Below are 16,863 nucleotides of genomic sequence, written 5' to 3'. Positions count from 1 at the left end.
AAAGATAAGAATATACAAGTCTGGGAAGCTACCCAGAATGGTTTGAGGTATCAAAAACATCATCTGGTTTTTTTTTTTCTCCTACTATAATGCATCATTTGGGCTAACAAAAGATATTGTATCTTTAAACAAGCCTGTCTGTTAAACAGTCTTAACGTTTTAGATGTACTTTTGAAATAATTTTCAGCAATAAAACTCAGTTTCTCTGGTGCAGCAATATAAAAGCTTAGAAATATCTGAATTTAACCATTTAATGAAAAATGTCCACAAATGTTCACAGCAAATTTACATTTTTCATCTAGTGAGTAAAGGGCAATAAGCCCCTCCTTTCAAAAATTTTCACTAAAGATAGCATGGAAGTCAAAATAGGAAAAAAATGTTAAAGCAAAATAAGAAATACAAAATAAGAAATTACAAAATAAGAAATTCAGAGCTTCTATAAATGTAATTTTCAGTGGTAGGAGTACTATTTTCTTAGTCATGCCTAGCTTGCGTTTGACTAATAGAAAGCAGAAATCTTCAGCGTATTTTTCTTTTCCTTGGACATCAAGCTGTCATAACTAACTAGATGCATTTATTATAGGGTAGAATTGCAGGTGCCTTTTAAAGTCAGCAAAGGTAGAGACAAAAACGTGCATGAAAATAAATGGAAAGAAGTTCTACAAATGGCACTGATACATAGGTTTATTCCTTGTTAGACCTGTAGGAAAAGCATGCAAGAAAGATATTCTTGGAATTATTTGGAAGGAGGGAAATTTTGTAGCACTTGAACAGGCAGATAAAACATGTAATGGTTTGAGTAGCAAAGGTTTTTTCCTCCCTCTCTCTGTTCTTCCCCATTTGGGAGTGAGTTCGTGTTACTAACTGCTTTAGGCAGCTGCAAAGCTTTATCCACAAACGTGCTATGCGACTATTCTGGTTGTGCTAGTTGACCTGATTTTTCATTTCACTTCTTGCATTTTATGATTCCTGGAAAACATGTCATATGCGAGTGGTATCACTTTACAAATCTAGAAGTTTGCTGCAGGCAAGAACACATCTTCTATTTGGCTTTGCAACAATATTGGTGAACAATGAATGATTGGAATAGGCAGTAAGAACTGTTCATCGTAAAAGAGAAAAGAGAAGGAGGAAATCACAGGAATCATCATACCAGAAAAGAAACATTTAAATCACTGTGTTAAATTGTAATGAGTAAAGGCTAACTAGTTGACAGTAAAACCTGTGTGATTTCGAAGTACATTTCCAAGGCACCTTTTTGTGTAAATGGTGAGGAGGACAATGTGGGATATTGTCTTGGACAAGAAACACCCAGTGTTTAGGGAGTCTTGTGTAAACAGGACGTTACAGTAGGATGTGGCAGTGACAAAACACACCCTCTGGATCTGGACACCTGTTTCCAATTAACTATCTTGTAGGAAAGGAAGCTGACTCCCCTAGTGTGTGTTTGGTAGCATCATTTCCCATCAGTGGTAACACTGGCTTCTGTACCATTGAATCCCTGTCTAGGAGGTACACAGGCTTCAAGGGAGGCTTCACACCTGCTGGAGTATAAACTAAGTAGATGGACTTCAGTTTCTGGCTGAAACAGAGATTTGGCCTTAGGATCCTAACCTGTTTCCCACATTGCTAATGGTGATTGCTGTTTTTAAACCATAAATTTGAATTATTTAAACATGTATCGGAAAAAAAATAAAGAAAACTACAAGGAGGCAATAGTAAGAAAATATTTATAAATAATCTGTCTCTGAAAGCCTATTCTGTTATTTTCCTTTTCTGTGTTCAGGCTTCTGGTGGAAGCAGCAGTGCCCTGCCTACCATCTCTAGCTAAGTCTAAGGGACGAATATGTCAATCCAGTGTAAGCAGGCTGTGAGCAATGTGGGAGGATGAGCTGGGAGAACCCTGTGCCCATGCCCTGTGGTACTGCTTTTGCCACTGCCTAGGCACACACTGCCCCATCCATGAGGATGCAAAATACATACACAAAACTTCCCAAGGTTTGCTGACTCTAGTACGTAATTGTGCAGCACAAAAAAACCCTCCAAAGACCCCTAATTCCTAACACAAAATCCAAACCAGATCAAACAAAGGCAAGGACAGTTACTTTCCCAGGCTTGCTACAGAATTAATATCATTTTGACACAATGCCATTCATTTTTATTTTGATGAGAGAACACCAAACCAGATTTTAATTGTATGTTGACTTTATCAGCTCTGACCTTGATAGAGTTATGTCACTGTGTGCAATGCATAAAAAAGCATGTGCCATGCTTTAAATGTTGCCTTTTAAGAGAAGAGAAGCTTTTATTTTATTTTATTTTATTTTATTTTATTTTATTTTATTTTATTTTATTTTATGGTGCTACAGACACAACTGTTTGAAGGCTGGTAGCAGAAAGATGAGAAAAATTATTCCTCAAAACTCTGCTGAACCTTTTTACTGGTTCTGTTTAAAATAAAGTGGCTCGCTTTTCCAACACAATTGCAATACTGTTTCACCTTTCCAATGTGATGTTCAGATGTGGTTCCTTATGGTCTCCTCCCCAACAAGACAAATTACTACAGCCATATCTAGTTATTTTAATGCTCTCTAGTGTTGACTTGGATTATAGCATGTTATTTGCTCAGCTTCTCCAGCCGTATAACTAAACCCTTTCTATAGTACTTGCAAAATGCAAAATGCCATGAAAAAGCACTTCTGTGGATCATGACTGAGGACAGGACGAGGGGGAATGGCCTGAAGCTCCGCCAGGGGACGTTCAGTCTGGATATCAGAAAAAAATTCTTCACAGAAAGAGTCATCGGGCACTGGAACAGGCTGCCCAGGGAGGTGGTCGAGTCGCCTTCCCTGGAGGTGTTTAAGGAATGGGTGGATGAAGTGCTTAGGGACATGGTTTAAGGCAGTGTTGGGAATGGTTGGACTCGATGATCCAGTGGGTTCTTTCCAACCTGGTGATTCTATGATTCTGTGATTAATTTTAAATGTGTGAGAAACATCATTTTTTTTTTTTATTTGCTCAGCATCTTGCAAAATCAAACTGTGATCAGATCAAGAGAGATGAAAATCATCAATCTTAAAAGCCTTACTCAGCAATTTATTTAAATATTTCACCTGGCATACCTGACCCTTCTCTTTCTTTCTCCAGCAGTTCTTGGAGAGCTCTGGTGATCCACTGGTCAGCTCATGGTCTCTTTCCATTTTTGGATTCCATCTCAAGCACAGAGAGATCTCGTGGCCTGATGCAGTTTGCCTAATGCAAAACATTGTGAACACCCTTTGCAGCCATGCTTGCACTTTTGGCTAGTAGTCAACTAAATAGGGAAACAGAGCTGGAAACCAGCAGACCATTCAATGTCTGTGGTTAAGCTGCAGGGAGCAGGTTGTAAGGCATACAAATGCTTGGCATTAATTGATAAAATGCTTCTAATGTGAATGTACCAATCACTGCAAAATCCTTGCCGTGCTAAATCAAGCAAACCTTCCCTTGTGAAATACGTTATACCAGTGACAGCCACTATGTAGAGGTGTTTTGCCAACAGAAACCGTGCTGATTACAAATCCTGCCCCTGCCAATATTGCCACAACATGAAGCTGGCATAACTGGAACATCAGCAAGTTTGTTTAGTGCCTCTGACACATTCTCATCTCCAAGTGTTATTTGGCATAAGTTTGTTAGTTTGCTTCATGCAGAAAATGATGCAGCTTAACCCAGGTGTTATAGAATAAAAATAAAGAATGAGGAGGAGAAGGTGTAGGTGAAGCAGTGTGTAACATTGGTGGATTTCATTTCTTTTGGTCATATTTTCACTCCTTCCCCTCCTCTTGAAATAAACTGCTAATTCCCTTTCCCAGGTAGCAAGTGCATTGAGCATGAAGAGATGGTTAGCTTTTCTTGCGACTTTAAGCATGCCAGTCTAAATTAAAGTACTTTTCTGGTTTCAGTTTCCTCAAAAGACTACCACATCATGCTTTGTGGCATAGCCATGAACAGCAGTTACAACCCATTTTGCAAGTGCTTCTTTGTGCCTGAGGCTGGCTCTGTAAACTGCTGCTGCTTGAGCAGCTCCTGCCCTTCCTCTTAACATCAAATATAGCAGCAAAAGCAGACACTGAGAAGTGTTTCAACTAACTGGTTGCACAGAAATGCCAAATTCAATAAGAGCTGAGTCTTGGTACAAGACTCCTCAAGTCACTTAGAAGTTTGCTTATTGTTGCAATCTGATCAGGCTGAAGCCTCAACAAAACACAAACAAATAGCAGAGGTGTGACACTAGTTGTGGGAGCTTAAAGCAAGGTATGACAGATAATGCTTCATTTGCTATGAAAAGATAATATTTGCTGTCACTGCAGTCCCTAGTGAAAAGTCTCCCTCTGTCTTTCTTATAAGCCTCCTTTAAGTACTGAAAGGCTGCAATAAGGTGTCCCCAGGTCCTTCTCTACTGCAGGCTAAAAAGACTCAACTGTCTCAGACTTTGCACCTAAGAGAGATGTTCCATCCCTCTGATCACTTTTGTAGCTGTGACCTAGGCTCACTCCAACAGGTCCATATCTTTCCTGTGCTCAGGACTCCAGAGTACTTCAGGTGGGCTTTCACCAGAGCAGAGCAGAGGGGTAGTCTCCTGCTGTCCACACTTCTTATGATGCAGCTCAGGACACGGCCGGCTTTCTGGGCTGTGAGTGCACACTGCCGACTCATGTCCAGCTTTTCATCCACCAGTATCCCAAAGTCCTTCTCTGCAGAACTGCTCTCAGTCCCTTCATCCCCCAACCTGCATTGATAGTAGGGATTGCCCCAGCCCAGGTGCAGGACCTTGCACTTGGCCTTGGTGAACCTCACGAAGTTCACGTGGGCTCACTGCTCAAGCCTGTCAAGTGTTGTTTTCAGATGTGCTTAGGCCACATAAAAGTACTTTCCAGAAGCAACTTTAGCTAGTTACCAGGAAGTCAAGTCTGCTTAGATTTGAGAGTCCTCTTTATTTAAGGATTCTGTGCTATAACTGCCTTTCCTGGTTTTCAGTTTGGGTTTTATCATTTGCATGCAAGCCAGAATCATCAGCAAACCCAACTTCAGCGGTGGGCATGGCAGAGCTGGGACACTGGTTTACAAACCTATCATCTTTATTCTGGATCTTTGTTGATGCTTTTAGCCACAAGCATAAACAGTTGCAGTCACCACTCATTTTTTCACCCTACAAGGTTATGATGAAGTTGCTTATTTGAGCATGTTGTCAACCACACTGAGGTTACAAGTGAAACCACTGAAGCACAGAGCAAAACAATGTAAATAATCGCTAGGATTGCCAACCTGTTTCCCATGTATGTTTCCTTCCCTCCTAGCATGTAATAATACTGCCCCTTGCAAAGCAGACTAGATGGTCTCTTGGCTACTTAAAGGACTACCGTGAAACAGAGTATCATGACATAGAGACAAATCCCAAATATTTAATAACAACTAAAAAGCAGTCCTCCCATCTGTGATTACAGGAAACACCGATGGTTTTTGTTTCTGCTTGCAAGAAGCAGATGTTCCTAGTTTTAAGATGCATTTGGATTTTGCTGAAAAACAAAACCACCCCCAACATGGTATTAAACAAAATGAGAATGTAACTGAATATGTCTCCTAAACATTTGTGGGGTTTCAGCCTGACAAACTACACATAAATATATTTTTAGTGCTCATGTATGTAGAAATTACTTGAGAACAAAAATCTAGAGAGACCCTGGTAATGCAAAACTTAATTATGCGTAAGTGCATTAACAAACAAACTTACAAGAGGTCATGGTTAGAAAGAAGTTTCTCACTGTTACATTGTGTGCAGAAAGATTATGGTGTTTTATAACTTATGCTGGACTGAAGACAGCTTTTATCCACTGCTGTACTTCTTGGCAGATTCCTACGGCAAATCATACATTAACCAAGTTCCTACTTTATTCATCTTCATTTTTGTGTACACTCCTGTTACCTACACACCTGTTTCTAAAACTGAATTCCTGTTACTTGGCTTTAGCATCCCTTGTAGTAAAAGAATGCTACACAAGATGAAGTTAGCTATCGGGGTCTAAATCACAGCAATTTTAGTAAACGTGGACACAATGTGAAATATGAAAAACAGCTAGACTTGGCAGGAATAAAGGATATTTCTGAGTATAAGCCACATGCATGATGATTAATCACATGCATGAAAGCACACGTTTGCAAACTGCATAGCAAGATAGTAAACACATCTTTTTCCATATATTTTCTGGAGAGCCATTCAACTTTGATTTACTGTGAAACAAAATGTCACATTTTTTTTCCGAGACTAATTGTGAAAAATATCACGATCCTAACCAAGATGCCCAGCGTACACTAACAGTAGGAACACCAAAAGAAAAGCTAGTTCTAGCTGCTGAAAATTCTCTCCCCTGACAAACAGCATCGATCTATAGCTGATTTCAGTTGGTCACCTTCCTAAAACCATACAGACTGCTGTGAACTGGAATATATAAAAATGTAAAATAAAGTTTCAGCGTCCAGGGTGCAAAATAATCCTAAGAAAATGAAGTTTACAGATAATTCCAGAAATAATGACAAATACGAAAGGGGGAAAAAAAAGCCTGGACAGATATCTTCCCTTTCTTCGGGAAGTACTGGATAGATGGAGCGGTTCCACAAGTAAGAATTTAATTAACCTGATACAGTTCAAAATCCTTAAATGGTATTTCATAAAACCCCTGCAATAAACTGAATGTAAAGGATTTGTCTGAAAAAATGGAGTTTATTTGAAAAGCACTCATCAGCTGTTATAAAGAAACTTCTTTTTCCCTCTACATTTATTTATTTACATATACTATATATACACATATACAGAGTCATAATTTGAATTGTGCATTACTATAATGAATCCACAGAACTATGTATTGTACCACAACTTGGTTTAAGATTTTGCATTTCTTGGATATAATACAGTCCTCTTTTTGTTTGAAGTTGTTTAGACATTAGATACGTATACTATACACTATCTCAATGCATTGCTAGTAATTTCCTGTAGACACTGTTATTCACATTAGTAGAGCATGTAGCCCTTCTACTTGTGGTAGACACTGACTGGCCACTGCTGTTACTACTGTTAGGATCAGAAGTCTTTTTACAGTGGAAGAGACTGAAAAATTTTCTCTGATACTGAGAAGACGCATAGTAGTAAATAAAGGGGTCAATGCAACAGCTAATGCTGCTTACACAAACACAGAGTAGATAGGCAAAGTAAAGATACTCTAAGCTGTTGTCATAAGTAAAGTGGATATAATGAATTAATAAGAGGACATTTGTTGGTCCAAAGCAAATAACAAAAACAGAAAAAACAGCCACGCACAAGAGTAAGGCACGTGTCTTCTTATTTTGTTTTGCAACAACGGTAGAAGAACTAAGACATCGAATGATACACACGTAACAGATAGTAGAAATTATAAATGGCACTACAAAAAACACAGAAGAGAAGATAGAGAAAAAGTGGAGGTAATAGCCATGAAGTTCAGATTCTCTCAGCACATCATGGCAAGTAGTTATATTTAACTTGGGTATTTCCAATGTTTGCTCTCTAATGAGAAAAGGTACAACCCCAGCTATTGCTACAAGCCATATAACGAAACAAATCAGCGAGGCACGTGTTAATGTACGCCACCCAAGAGACTGCATGGGATACACCACTGCTAAGAAGCGATCAAAGCTTATGCTTGTCATAAGCATTATTGAGCAGTACATATTACAGTAGAAGGCAGCAGTGATGAAACGGCACATTTGAGGTCCAAACCCCCAGTTGTTTCCAGAAAAGTGATAAGCAATCTTAAAAGGAAGCACACTTACAAACAGAACATCTGCAAGGGCCAAATTTAGCATGTATATTACAGCTGGCTTTTCAATTTTCATTTTTTTAAGAAACACGATTATCGCCGTGATGTTTAGAGGGAGACTCAGCACAAGCACTAAAGTGTAAACTGAAGGAACAAAACGGGTCAGCCATGGACTAGTGAGGTATCTGGCTGTTTGCACTGACACTGTTCGCTGTTCATGCAGAAACAATCCAGTCTGGTTGGTGGCTCCTGATCCAACTTCCAAGTCATTTTCATTATCACCTTCAGGAGGTATAAGGTCATCATCCTGGTGATTTGCAGAAGGCAGTAGAAAACTTCTGATGAATGGTATGCTGTCGTTATATGGGGAGCCTGGAAAATAAGGAAGTATTGAGATCAATAAGGAGATATTTACATGCGGTGAGGATGGAAAACATCTTTCAGAAAGTAAAGCCAAGATCATATTAGCGACACAAAATAATAAGTTTAATCCTTGATTCAAAGTGCAGACTGCTCACAGATGTCAACCCAGCCCTTTTATTTTAGCTCCTGTTACAAGCTCGTGTAAAAGGTCCTCTTTTGACTCCTAGGCTTGGAAGCTTTTTATAGTACGAACGCTGTCTGTGCTGAAGGACCCAATCTTATCTATGTACTCTTTGGACTACTTTAACACAAATACAACAGTAAGTTTCCACCAGACTACTCATAGAATTTGCAAGAAATGAGGTGCTGGGATGAACACTAGCATTCATACAAAAATTCCCATTAGAAGTACTTGCCACCAAAATAACAAAAAGTTAAGTGCAATTAAAACCAAGTTATTGAAATCTATCTGTAGGGTCTGGAGACATCTTACTGAACCTGACAGCTCCCATCAAGACTGATGGCAGAAGTCTGCATGTGGTTTTGAAGGCGGATGTGTATCAGCTCTTTGCTTGCAGCAGACAGGTACCGACAGACTGCACTGAAACACTTCCCCAGTTCTACTTATCCTCCTCCACAGGGCGCATCGCTGACGACAGCATGCGTCCAGTGTGCCCTTGGAGCACTTCTGAATGTGCTACTAATGCTCCTTCTACAGTAGGGTCTTCTGCAGTGTGGTTCAGTGGCTGTGACTGAGAAGTAAATGTTGGAATGGGGTCTCTCTTTTTATTGTAGCTGTAACAAGTTAGGAATTTGCAAAATGTTTAATGTCTAGTATGGGTTTATTTATGTAAAAAGAAATAAACCCAAATATTCAAAAGAGCTAGTTTAGACATTTGTCATTTGTATGGAGACTTCTTTTGGAACACTGTCACTTTCAACTTTGGCTTAATCTAGTTAGGCATAGGATGATTCAAAGATAGTAAAGGCAGACAGAAGTGAGAGAATTACTACTACTAAGTAATCATCCACCTGCTTAGCTGTGCAACTGACCTCTTGTTGAATCCTAGACAACTAAAATAAAAATGAAGGGATGTTAACTCAGTGACCTGAAAGTACATAGGCATGATTCACCCACCTAAGATGCTACTCATTAAAGGCGGTTATTTGTTCTACAGTAATTCAAACCATTTTTTAATGCAGATGAGAAGAAAAGCATCTGAAGGAGACAGATGACATAAAGAGGAGTGGCTGCAGCTTTCAGCAGTCAGTTACCTCCCTTTGTGTGCAGGCTGTTCAAGAATGGCCCTGCCTAACTCGAATGTGGGAGAAATATCAGAGGGTTCGTAGGGAAATTTGCGGATTTTTAAACCGGCTGTGCTGTATACATCACAGCAGTATTCTGGAGGCAAAGAGGACAAAAGAGGGGAATTTACAAAGGGTCTAAAAGAGAACACTAACAGAACACAAAACTATAGATCCTTAATATTTAACCTTACTTTAAAAGTTTAGTCCAAATGGTTGGATGGCTCAAGGAGTCAGCTTGTAGTTCAACAGTTCAGGTGCAGCACAAGTTATATTTAACAATTCTAACTTCAGCCTGTGGCTGACATCGAACAGTTAGGTGATTTCCAGTACTTAATGATCACTGCAACAGAAATCTGTCAAAACTGACATCACTGGTATTCATCTCTTTTGCAAGGATTGTAATTACACTTGAATGAAAAAACCCCAATTTCTCATGCCCGGAGGCTTGTCTCCATGGTAAAGACACAAGTTAAGAGCAATGGAGAATCTTGAGCGGTACCTCTGATATCTCCAGTACACAGAAATTTTATTAATTCAAAGCTTGGAATGCTGTGAATATATACATATTTCTTTCATCGACATTTCTAAAACAGAAAATTTCTGAAATGGAAGGCAATGATGATCCTAGTCCCCAAAGGTTTGCATGTCCTTCTTGGTTTCTCCACCACTGCAGAACAATGTGGAGAACTAACTGAAGAGGTGACATGGTTTCAAATGTGAGGAAGGTATGTTTTTGGGGAAACAGATACAAGTGGTCTTGACGAAAGAAAGGGTCACCTTAACTGCCTGGTTAAGGTCACCTGTGTCTGGAGTCAGGAACTGTATTGTCAAGATGACCTCTGCATGATGTGGTAACGGAGGTGCTTCCAGCAAGCACTTCTCTCATACCAGTATCCCTGAACTTTGAAGGGCTTCGCCTGTGCTGCCTGCCTCCCCTGAGCCAGCAGTGCTGCAATGCCTCTCTCTCAGGACTAGCAAGCAGTGCCACTGACCCTTAATGACTGAGGTCAAGTCACTTAATGTGACAGCCCTTGGTGGGAACCTGACCCAATTTCTCATCAGTGACACCTAACTCAGACCAGTATGAAAATACGCTAGAGAAAAAAAAACATGATTTGGCCAGTTACCTTTTGTCATTTCCTGATTTATGTCTTACCTATGCCTTATAGTTACTTGAACATTGCTAAATAATTAAATATTAATATCATTAAATACTTTTAATTATATCTTGAACTCTTGAAGCTAACTTATATCCAGCTTTCTTAGATGAAAGGATTTAGAGTCTGCATTACTCCATTATCAAACTTTTCTAAAAGTATAATACAATAATTCAGGACAAGAACATTTCATAAATAATTTTACCTTAGTTAAATTTTTCTGGATTAATACTTTAGCTTGGTGAAAATCATGTGTTCTTCATATAAGCAAATACTTTCTAAGTTCAGAGTTGGACTCAACCTTGATGCTGTTAACAACATCTCCACCCTATGTCCTCTGCTCAGTCCATGTCTCCACCCTGAACTCAGATGACATGAGACACTACTTGAAAGCCAGCTCTATGGAAAAATGCAATAAGACCTCAAACTTTCTATTTCTTTGGCACTTGATAATCCAGAAAACAGCAATTTAAACTTTCTTGATGAAATTAAATTTAATTTAAAATATTTATAGCCACATATCAACCCTTTTCCATTGCAAAGCTGCTTGTATGTTCTTATGACACAGCATCTGTGTATTATTAGAAAGAAACAATATTGCACTCAGTAATTTCTGAAGCAGAAAGCAGGATAGTTACTGCCCTGCGCTTACGGATTCCTTTTGTGTCATTGTTTATTTGAAAAAGCCAATGACCAGAAATTTATACACAGAAAAGAGGAGAATGAAATGATGTCAGGTTATTTCAAAAGATCTTAATGAACCTTGAGAATAAACATAAAGGCCAGTAATGGGAAACAGGCGTCACCTGTAAACTGGGATAGCACAAGACAGCTAATCAGCCAATAAGGTAGCTCTACAGAAAAGATTTTAAAACTACTCTTATGTAGCTTCAGCTATTTCAGAGTCTGTCAGATGTTCTTTCAGCTGTTTTAAAGCTCTATAATTTGTCTAAAACATATTTCACTACATATTAAGTAATTTGTAATAATACAAATAATCTATGAGGAAAAGAGAGATAAAGCTTGTATAATGATCATAAATGTTCAGACACCCTATTTTTGCTGGGCTGTCAACCAATACTTTTGAAAGACGTCAAACCTGGTATATTACTGCTTTTATGATGAATAAGTGTTCTCATTGTGGTATGACAGCTGTATCAAAGAACTTATAAAATACAAATAAGGTATGAAAGAACAGCACTAAGAAACTAAAACCAAAGAAAGAGCAGGAAAAAGCATTGAGATTTTATCTTCATGGTGGGCAGTCAGGACACTCAACAACATACAGAGGGTCTTTTCTTTGCTTCCAATAAGAACTTTGAAAGGCAAAAATATGTATAGTTAGTATGATATTCGAATTTTCTGAAGTTTTCTTTTACTGCCTGTGGGTTTTGCACTGATTCTCGAACAAGGACATAGAAAAATGGTGTAGAAAATTCACCAAGTTTAGGATGGTTTGATTTTAACAATCTCTACTGTGCTGTTTTCCATCAAGTACTATATATTGTTGGTCTCATGATCTGCATATGCATATTCCGCTTACCCTGAACACTGCTTTTTACGCAAAGACATTTTATAATTTCCTTTTACATCTGCTTGCATATGCAAAGGGCTACTGCACATACTGTTCTGCGAAAGGAGAAGCAGAGGACACAAAATGTAATGGCTTCAACCTATTTTAAAACACACATGAAGCTCCAGACAAAAATGTCCAAGTATTTCTGTAGGCCCACGAATCTGGACAGGATGTTATGAATCAGTCTCACGGGATATTTTTGTGAGGTGGAAAACTAAATAAAAGGCTCCTACTCAAGTCAATTAAATATGTTCCCCACATGCTGCTGGACAGAAATTAATACCAGTTTCTGGGCATTATAGATGACAGCTGTGCCCATACTGTTGTCTTATAACAAAAAGTTGGTTTCTCTTATCTCCCCTTCGTATGATCCACAGTGATAAGGGTGTAGAATCTCAATCACTCAGTGGCCCATAAATTGGGTGCTCTCAGGCAGAATGTAAAGTGCATGCCAGACAAATTAATAAACAAAGTAAGACACAAACTTGTAGGACAGATGACAATTATTTGCTGTTGTAAAAATAAACACCGTATTGTCTTTAAAAACTCTTCTTTAGCCCACATCTCTACTTATATAGGATTTGTTCCTATATTACATGCGTGATACAGTAACGATTTGAAGCATTCTCCTGAAGTATTGTTTTCTTGCAAACACAGTTCTCCTTTTTGCTTTCATTTCTCAATCTCTTTTACCAGAGGTGCTGGCTTCAAGCAATGACATCTCTCTATCAGTCTCAACACAGGTTCAGACCTCAGACAACCACCTCAGCTAATCTGCAAACACCTAACACCAACTCTCTGTCTTTCCACCTGCCCGCAAGACCAGCACAGGTCAGTAACACTATAACTTGGAATGCTGAAGGAATAAGAGAAAAGCAGGGGAGAAGCTGCAGGTGCAAGGACTAAGCAGCCTTGGGGATACAGCAGTGCGTGGGTCATGGGAATTAAGTACGTAGTGGTGGAAACAGAGAAGGTTATCCGGGACAGTGGGAAAATAGTATTATTACTATAATAAGCAAGCACAAGAATACATATTCAGATGGCCAGGCTTTATCAGTTCTACTGCACATGAAGTAACTTGTTTTGAATTTTTGGTTTTTTTAGTGATGCAGTACAGTAACTATTTTAATCATTATTTCCTAAGGAAGCAGCAAATAATAATGTAATTCCGGGTACTCTTTAATGAAGGCTATAATTGCAAAAGGCAGGAAAACAAGTTTGAATGTTTCCATAAACTGGAAGAACAGCACTCAACAGTACAATATTCTTTCTACCATTAACATGTAAACTTTGGCTTTAACACCTCCCCGTCTTTTTTTTTAAATAAGGACATTTTCCTTACAGCTTCTAAAAAGAACATGACTGTGACCTCTTCATTCCCAGTTGTCCTTGTGCAAAAAATTTAGCAAAAATTATTGACCCTCTCTAATACTTCCCTCCCAGCATAATTACAAACTTGCTTTTTTTCCCCTTGCTCAGTTCCCTTCCAGCCTTCATTTTAGTAGTCAAAGTATGCCACACTCTGAAATGTCCCCTTAGCTCTGTTCTTCTGATCCGTCCTTTTCTGTACATAGAGCTTGAACTGAAGTCTTCCCAGCAGGCATCTCACAGGGCTGAGTTGCTTGTACAAAAGCACTACGATCTGAATTTTACAGAGAAAAAAACATTGCTAAATTCTAGATGCATAATCTTGTTCTTTTACTGTTGTATTTATATCGGAAACCGGGAGGTTTCACGCACGCGTGCCTCTTGCCTCCCTTCCCTCAGCACAGTCAGACAAGCTCTGACCCAGACGGACCCGTGGTCTTAGCAGTTATAGCACCGATATTGCTATTAGTGCTATTTCTAATTGGTTAACCATGAGGGTCATCTGCTTGGGGTGGATAGAATCATAGCATCACTAGGTTGGAGAAGACCTTTGAAACCATCAAGCCCAACCGTACTCATCTGCTACAACTATTTTGTGTTGGCAGTTCTTCCAAACTTTGCGCTACCTACAAATTCAGCTGGGGCTCTCTCTTCCAAAGAATGAAATGCAATGAAATGCTCTCTCTTCCAAAGAATGAAATCTTCCAAATGAAAGGCAATGCCATGTTTCAAGGAAGCCCAGCCAGCATGTCTTTCCAGCCCGATCCCTTCTTTCCACCATAACTCGCTACGGCGTGGCTGCCTCCTTAGCCACGGGACAACCACCAGCCGTTCTTCTGCATCAACAACCTCACCCGTGTCCTTCTCAGTATTTCAGGGCTACGACATTTCCTTTATTCAAAACAACAGTTCTCACACAGTATCCGTCTGACGCTGCTCTGCCCGGGCTGACTTTGTTTCAGCCCCTTCTTTGGCCGCTGGCACGAGAACACACCTATAGCGGCGTGAAGAAAACACGACCCCAATCCCCAATTAAAACTTCAAAGCGGGAGACCCTCTCCCTGGCAAAGCGCCGGCCGACGGCGCCGTGACACAAACGAACCGCTTTGGCTCGTTTTCCGCTGCTAAGGCTCCAACTCCCGGGCTCTCCCCGCGCCCGAGATGCTCGCTCGGGATCCCTCACGGGTGGGAGCGCTGCGACACGTCCCGAACCGAACCGTTCGGACTCCACCTGTCCCGTCCAGACTTGACTCAACTCGACCCGACCTGTCCCTTCCCTTCCCATTCCCTTTTGTCCTATCCCGTCTCGCCTCTTCTTGTCCCCTCTCGTCCCGTCCCTTCCCATCCCATCCCATCCCATCCCATCCCATCCCATCCCATCCCATCCCATCCCATCCCATCCCATCTCGTCCCGTCTCATCTCGTCCCATCCCGTCCCGTTCCCTCTCGTCCTGTCCCGTTCCGTCCCGTCCCCTCTCGTCCCGTCCCATCCCATCCCATCCCATCCCATCCCATCCCGTCCCGCCCCATCCCGAGCGGTGCCCGCGGCTCCCCCCCCGGACTCACCGAGGCGCCGGGCGGTGGCGGGGCTCGGGCAGCCGAGGGCGGCGATGGCGCAGAGCAGCGCCCGCAGCTCCCGCGGCCCCATGGCAGGAGATGCTCCGAGTGCGGCCGCGCGGGGACCGGGCCGGGGCCGCCCAGGCTCCCTCCGGCGGCGGCGGGGGAGGTTCCGGGGAGGGAGGCGGGCGAGGGGCGGGGGGAGCGGGACAAAGGGGTGTCGGGCGGGGGTTGTTCCAAGCCGAGTTCGCCGGGTTTTGTGAGCGCAATCGGAGCTGGGGATGCACCGCAGCGTTAATCGTAGCTGAAAGATCGCACTCATTTAGGAAAGCTCCTTAATACCCACATCTGCTCCGTATAGATTAAAGCTTGCTTGTACAGCGTGGGTTCGGCGAGATCACTGCTCTACCAATGGTACAATACCTGGAATGTTTCCAAGTGGAATGCTTTGGTTTAAGCTAAAGTAGAGTTACGTTTTGTCTAAGCAGATGTGGTTTTTGAAAGTTGGACAGAATGTCCCTCTCGTAGCAGGTTTTCTTCCCCCGACAGCAACTTCCCCTTAAAACGGTGCTTTTCAGACACTCTCCTTTCTTTGAAAATGACAATCTCTTGTGTGAGGAACGATTTGTGCCAAACAGATGTCTCTTTTTCTGTATTCACTTCTGTTTGGAATCCTTACTGATCTGAAAGGCAAGGTCAAGTAGAGCTGGAGCCAGCTCCAAATTAGCAAGAATTTTGGTTATTGCCAACTTTCAAAACATTAAAATTAGACCTTGGAAAGTGATAGAATATGCATAAGATTTCTGGGAAAATTTATACATATGCGTGTAAGCGGGAAATATATTCTGTAACAGCCTTTGTCTCGTTGCACGTGGTTGATGGAGATCACTCCCCCATGTTGCCCAGGCCTGAGAAAGGATGCTTGTTTTCTGAAACTCCCAAACGAATATTAGAGTGTTCCATTTGCTGACATTTTCGGTATCACGAATACTCGACAACCCAAAAGCCATTCATTATCTAGCTTTGCAGTCCTTGTGTCTATTCTTGCAGAAGCCCTGAGGACATGGTGCTGCTTCTGAACTCCAGTGGCATGTGCCTTCCTTGGACAGGAAACTTGTTCCGTCCATCAGAGCTGTTTGTGAATCAAGAGTTGGTTGAAATGAAACCTGTATGAAAGCTATAGAGGAAATTAACTTTGCAGCTATTATTTAGGGTCTTCTTTTGGAAACACCGGTGGTTTTACTGCTTTGTATTTCTTGGACCTATAACACAGTCAGAAGCTTTACAAGTGGACGCTGTGGTTTGCTGCAGTATGCTTTCCCATCCTCAACTGTATATCCTGTTTCAAGCAACACAGACAAAAAAAAAACCCAACAGGTGGGAGGGAGGAAGCTCCATTTATAACTTGTTCATATGTATGAAGTGCCTTTATTACTAAAGAAGTATGGACTTCTAGACTGTCAGGTTTAACTGAGAGTAAAAAAGGAAAAATAAATACTCGTGATTGCAAGCACTGGTTCACAGTAAGTTCTGTGTCTCTACAAAGTTCTTCCCACGATTCTACCACCTACTACATTACAGCATGAATAAGGCTGACTGCAATTCGTGAAGAGCAAGGGAAGTAATAAAAACAAGTTTTACAGCTGGCCAGCCTTTCTACAGCTCTGTTACCCCAAACACACTAGGGAACCTGCACAAAACA

At 40.9% G+C, this 16,863-nt stretch overlaps 1 protein-coding gene across 1 annotated transcript; it reads right to left on the bottom strand.

The window, feature by feature from the left end:
- Window positions 1-6,661: 6,661 nt before the first annotated feature.
- F2R (coagulation factor II thrombin receptor) lies at window positions 6,662-15,335 on the bottom strand. The gene is made up of 2 exons (XM_054055420.1): window positions 15,171-15,335; window positions 6,662-8,204 (listed from the first exon to the last, which is right to left on the bottom strand). Exons 1-2 carry the CDS (start codon window positions 15,250-15,252, stop codon window positions 7,006-7,008), a joined length of 1,281 nt encoding a protein of 426 aa, XP_053911395.1. The 5' UTR covers window positions 15,253-15,335; the 3' UTR covers window positions 6,662-7,005.
- Window positions 15,336-16,863: the final 1,528 nt, after the last annotated feature.

Source organism: Cuculus canorus, chromosome Z (genome assembly GCF_017976375.1).
Source record: "Cuculus canorus isolate bCucCan1 chromosome Z, bCucCan1.pri, whole genome shotgun sequence".
In the NCBI taxonomy this organism is placed as follows: Eukaryota; Metazoa; Chordata; class Aves; order Cuculiformes; family Cuculidae; genus Cuculus; species Cuculus canorus.
Note: the sequence above shows the minus strand (reverse complement) of the source record. Positions and strands in the feature narration are given on the sequence as shown.

Excerpts from the sequence above, each read along its gene's own strand:
- F2R (XM_054055420.1), bottom strand. The coding sequence starts at position 15,252 with ATGGGGCCGCGGGAGCTGCGGGCGCTGCTCTGCGCCATCGCCGCCCTC. Across the intron at positions 8,205-15,170 it reads CGCCACCGCCCGGCGCCTCG|GCTCCCCATATAACGACAGC; the intron begins GTGAGTCCGGGG and ends CTTATTTTCCAG.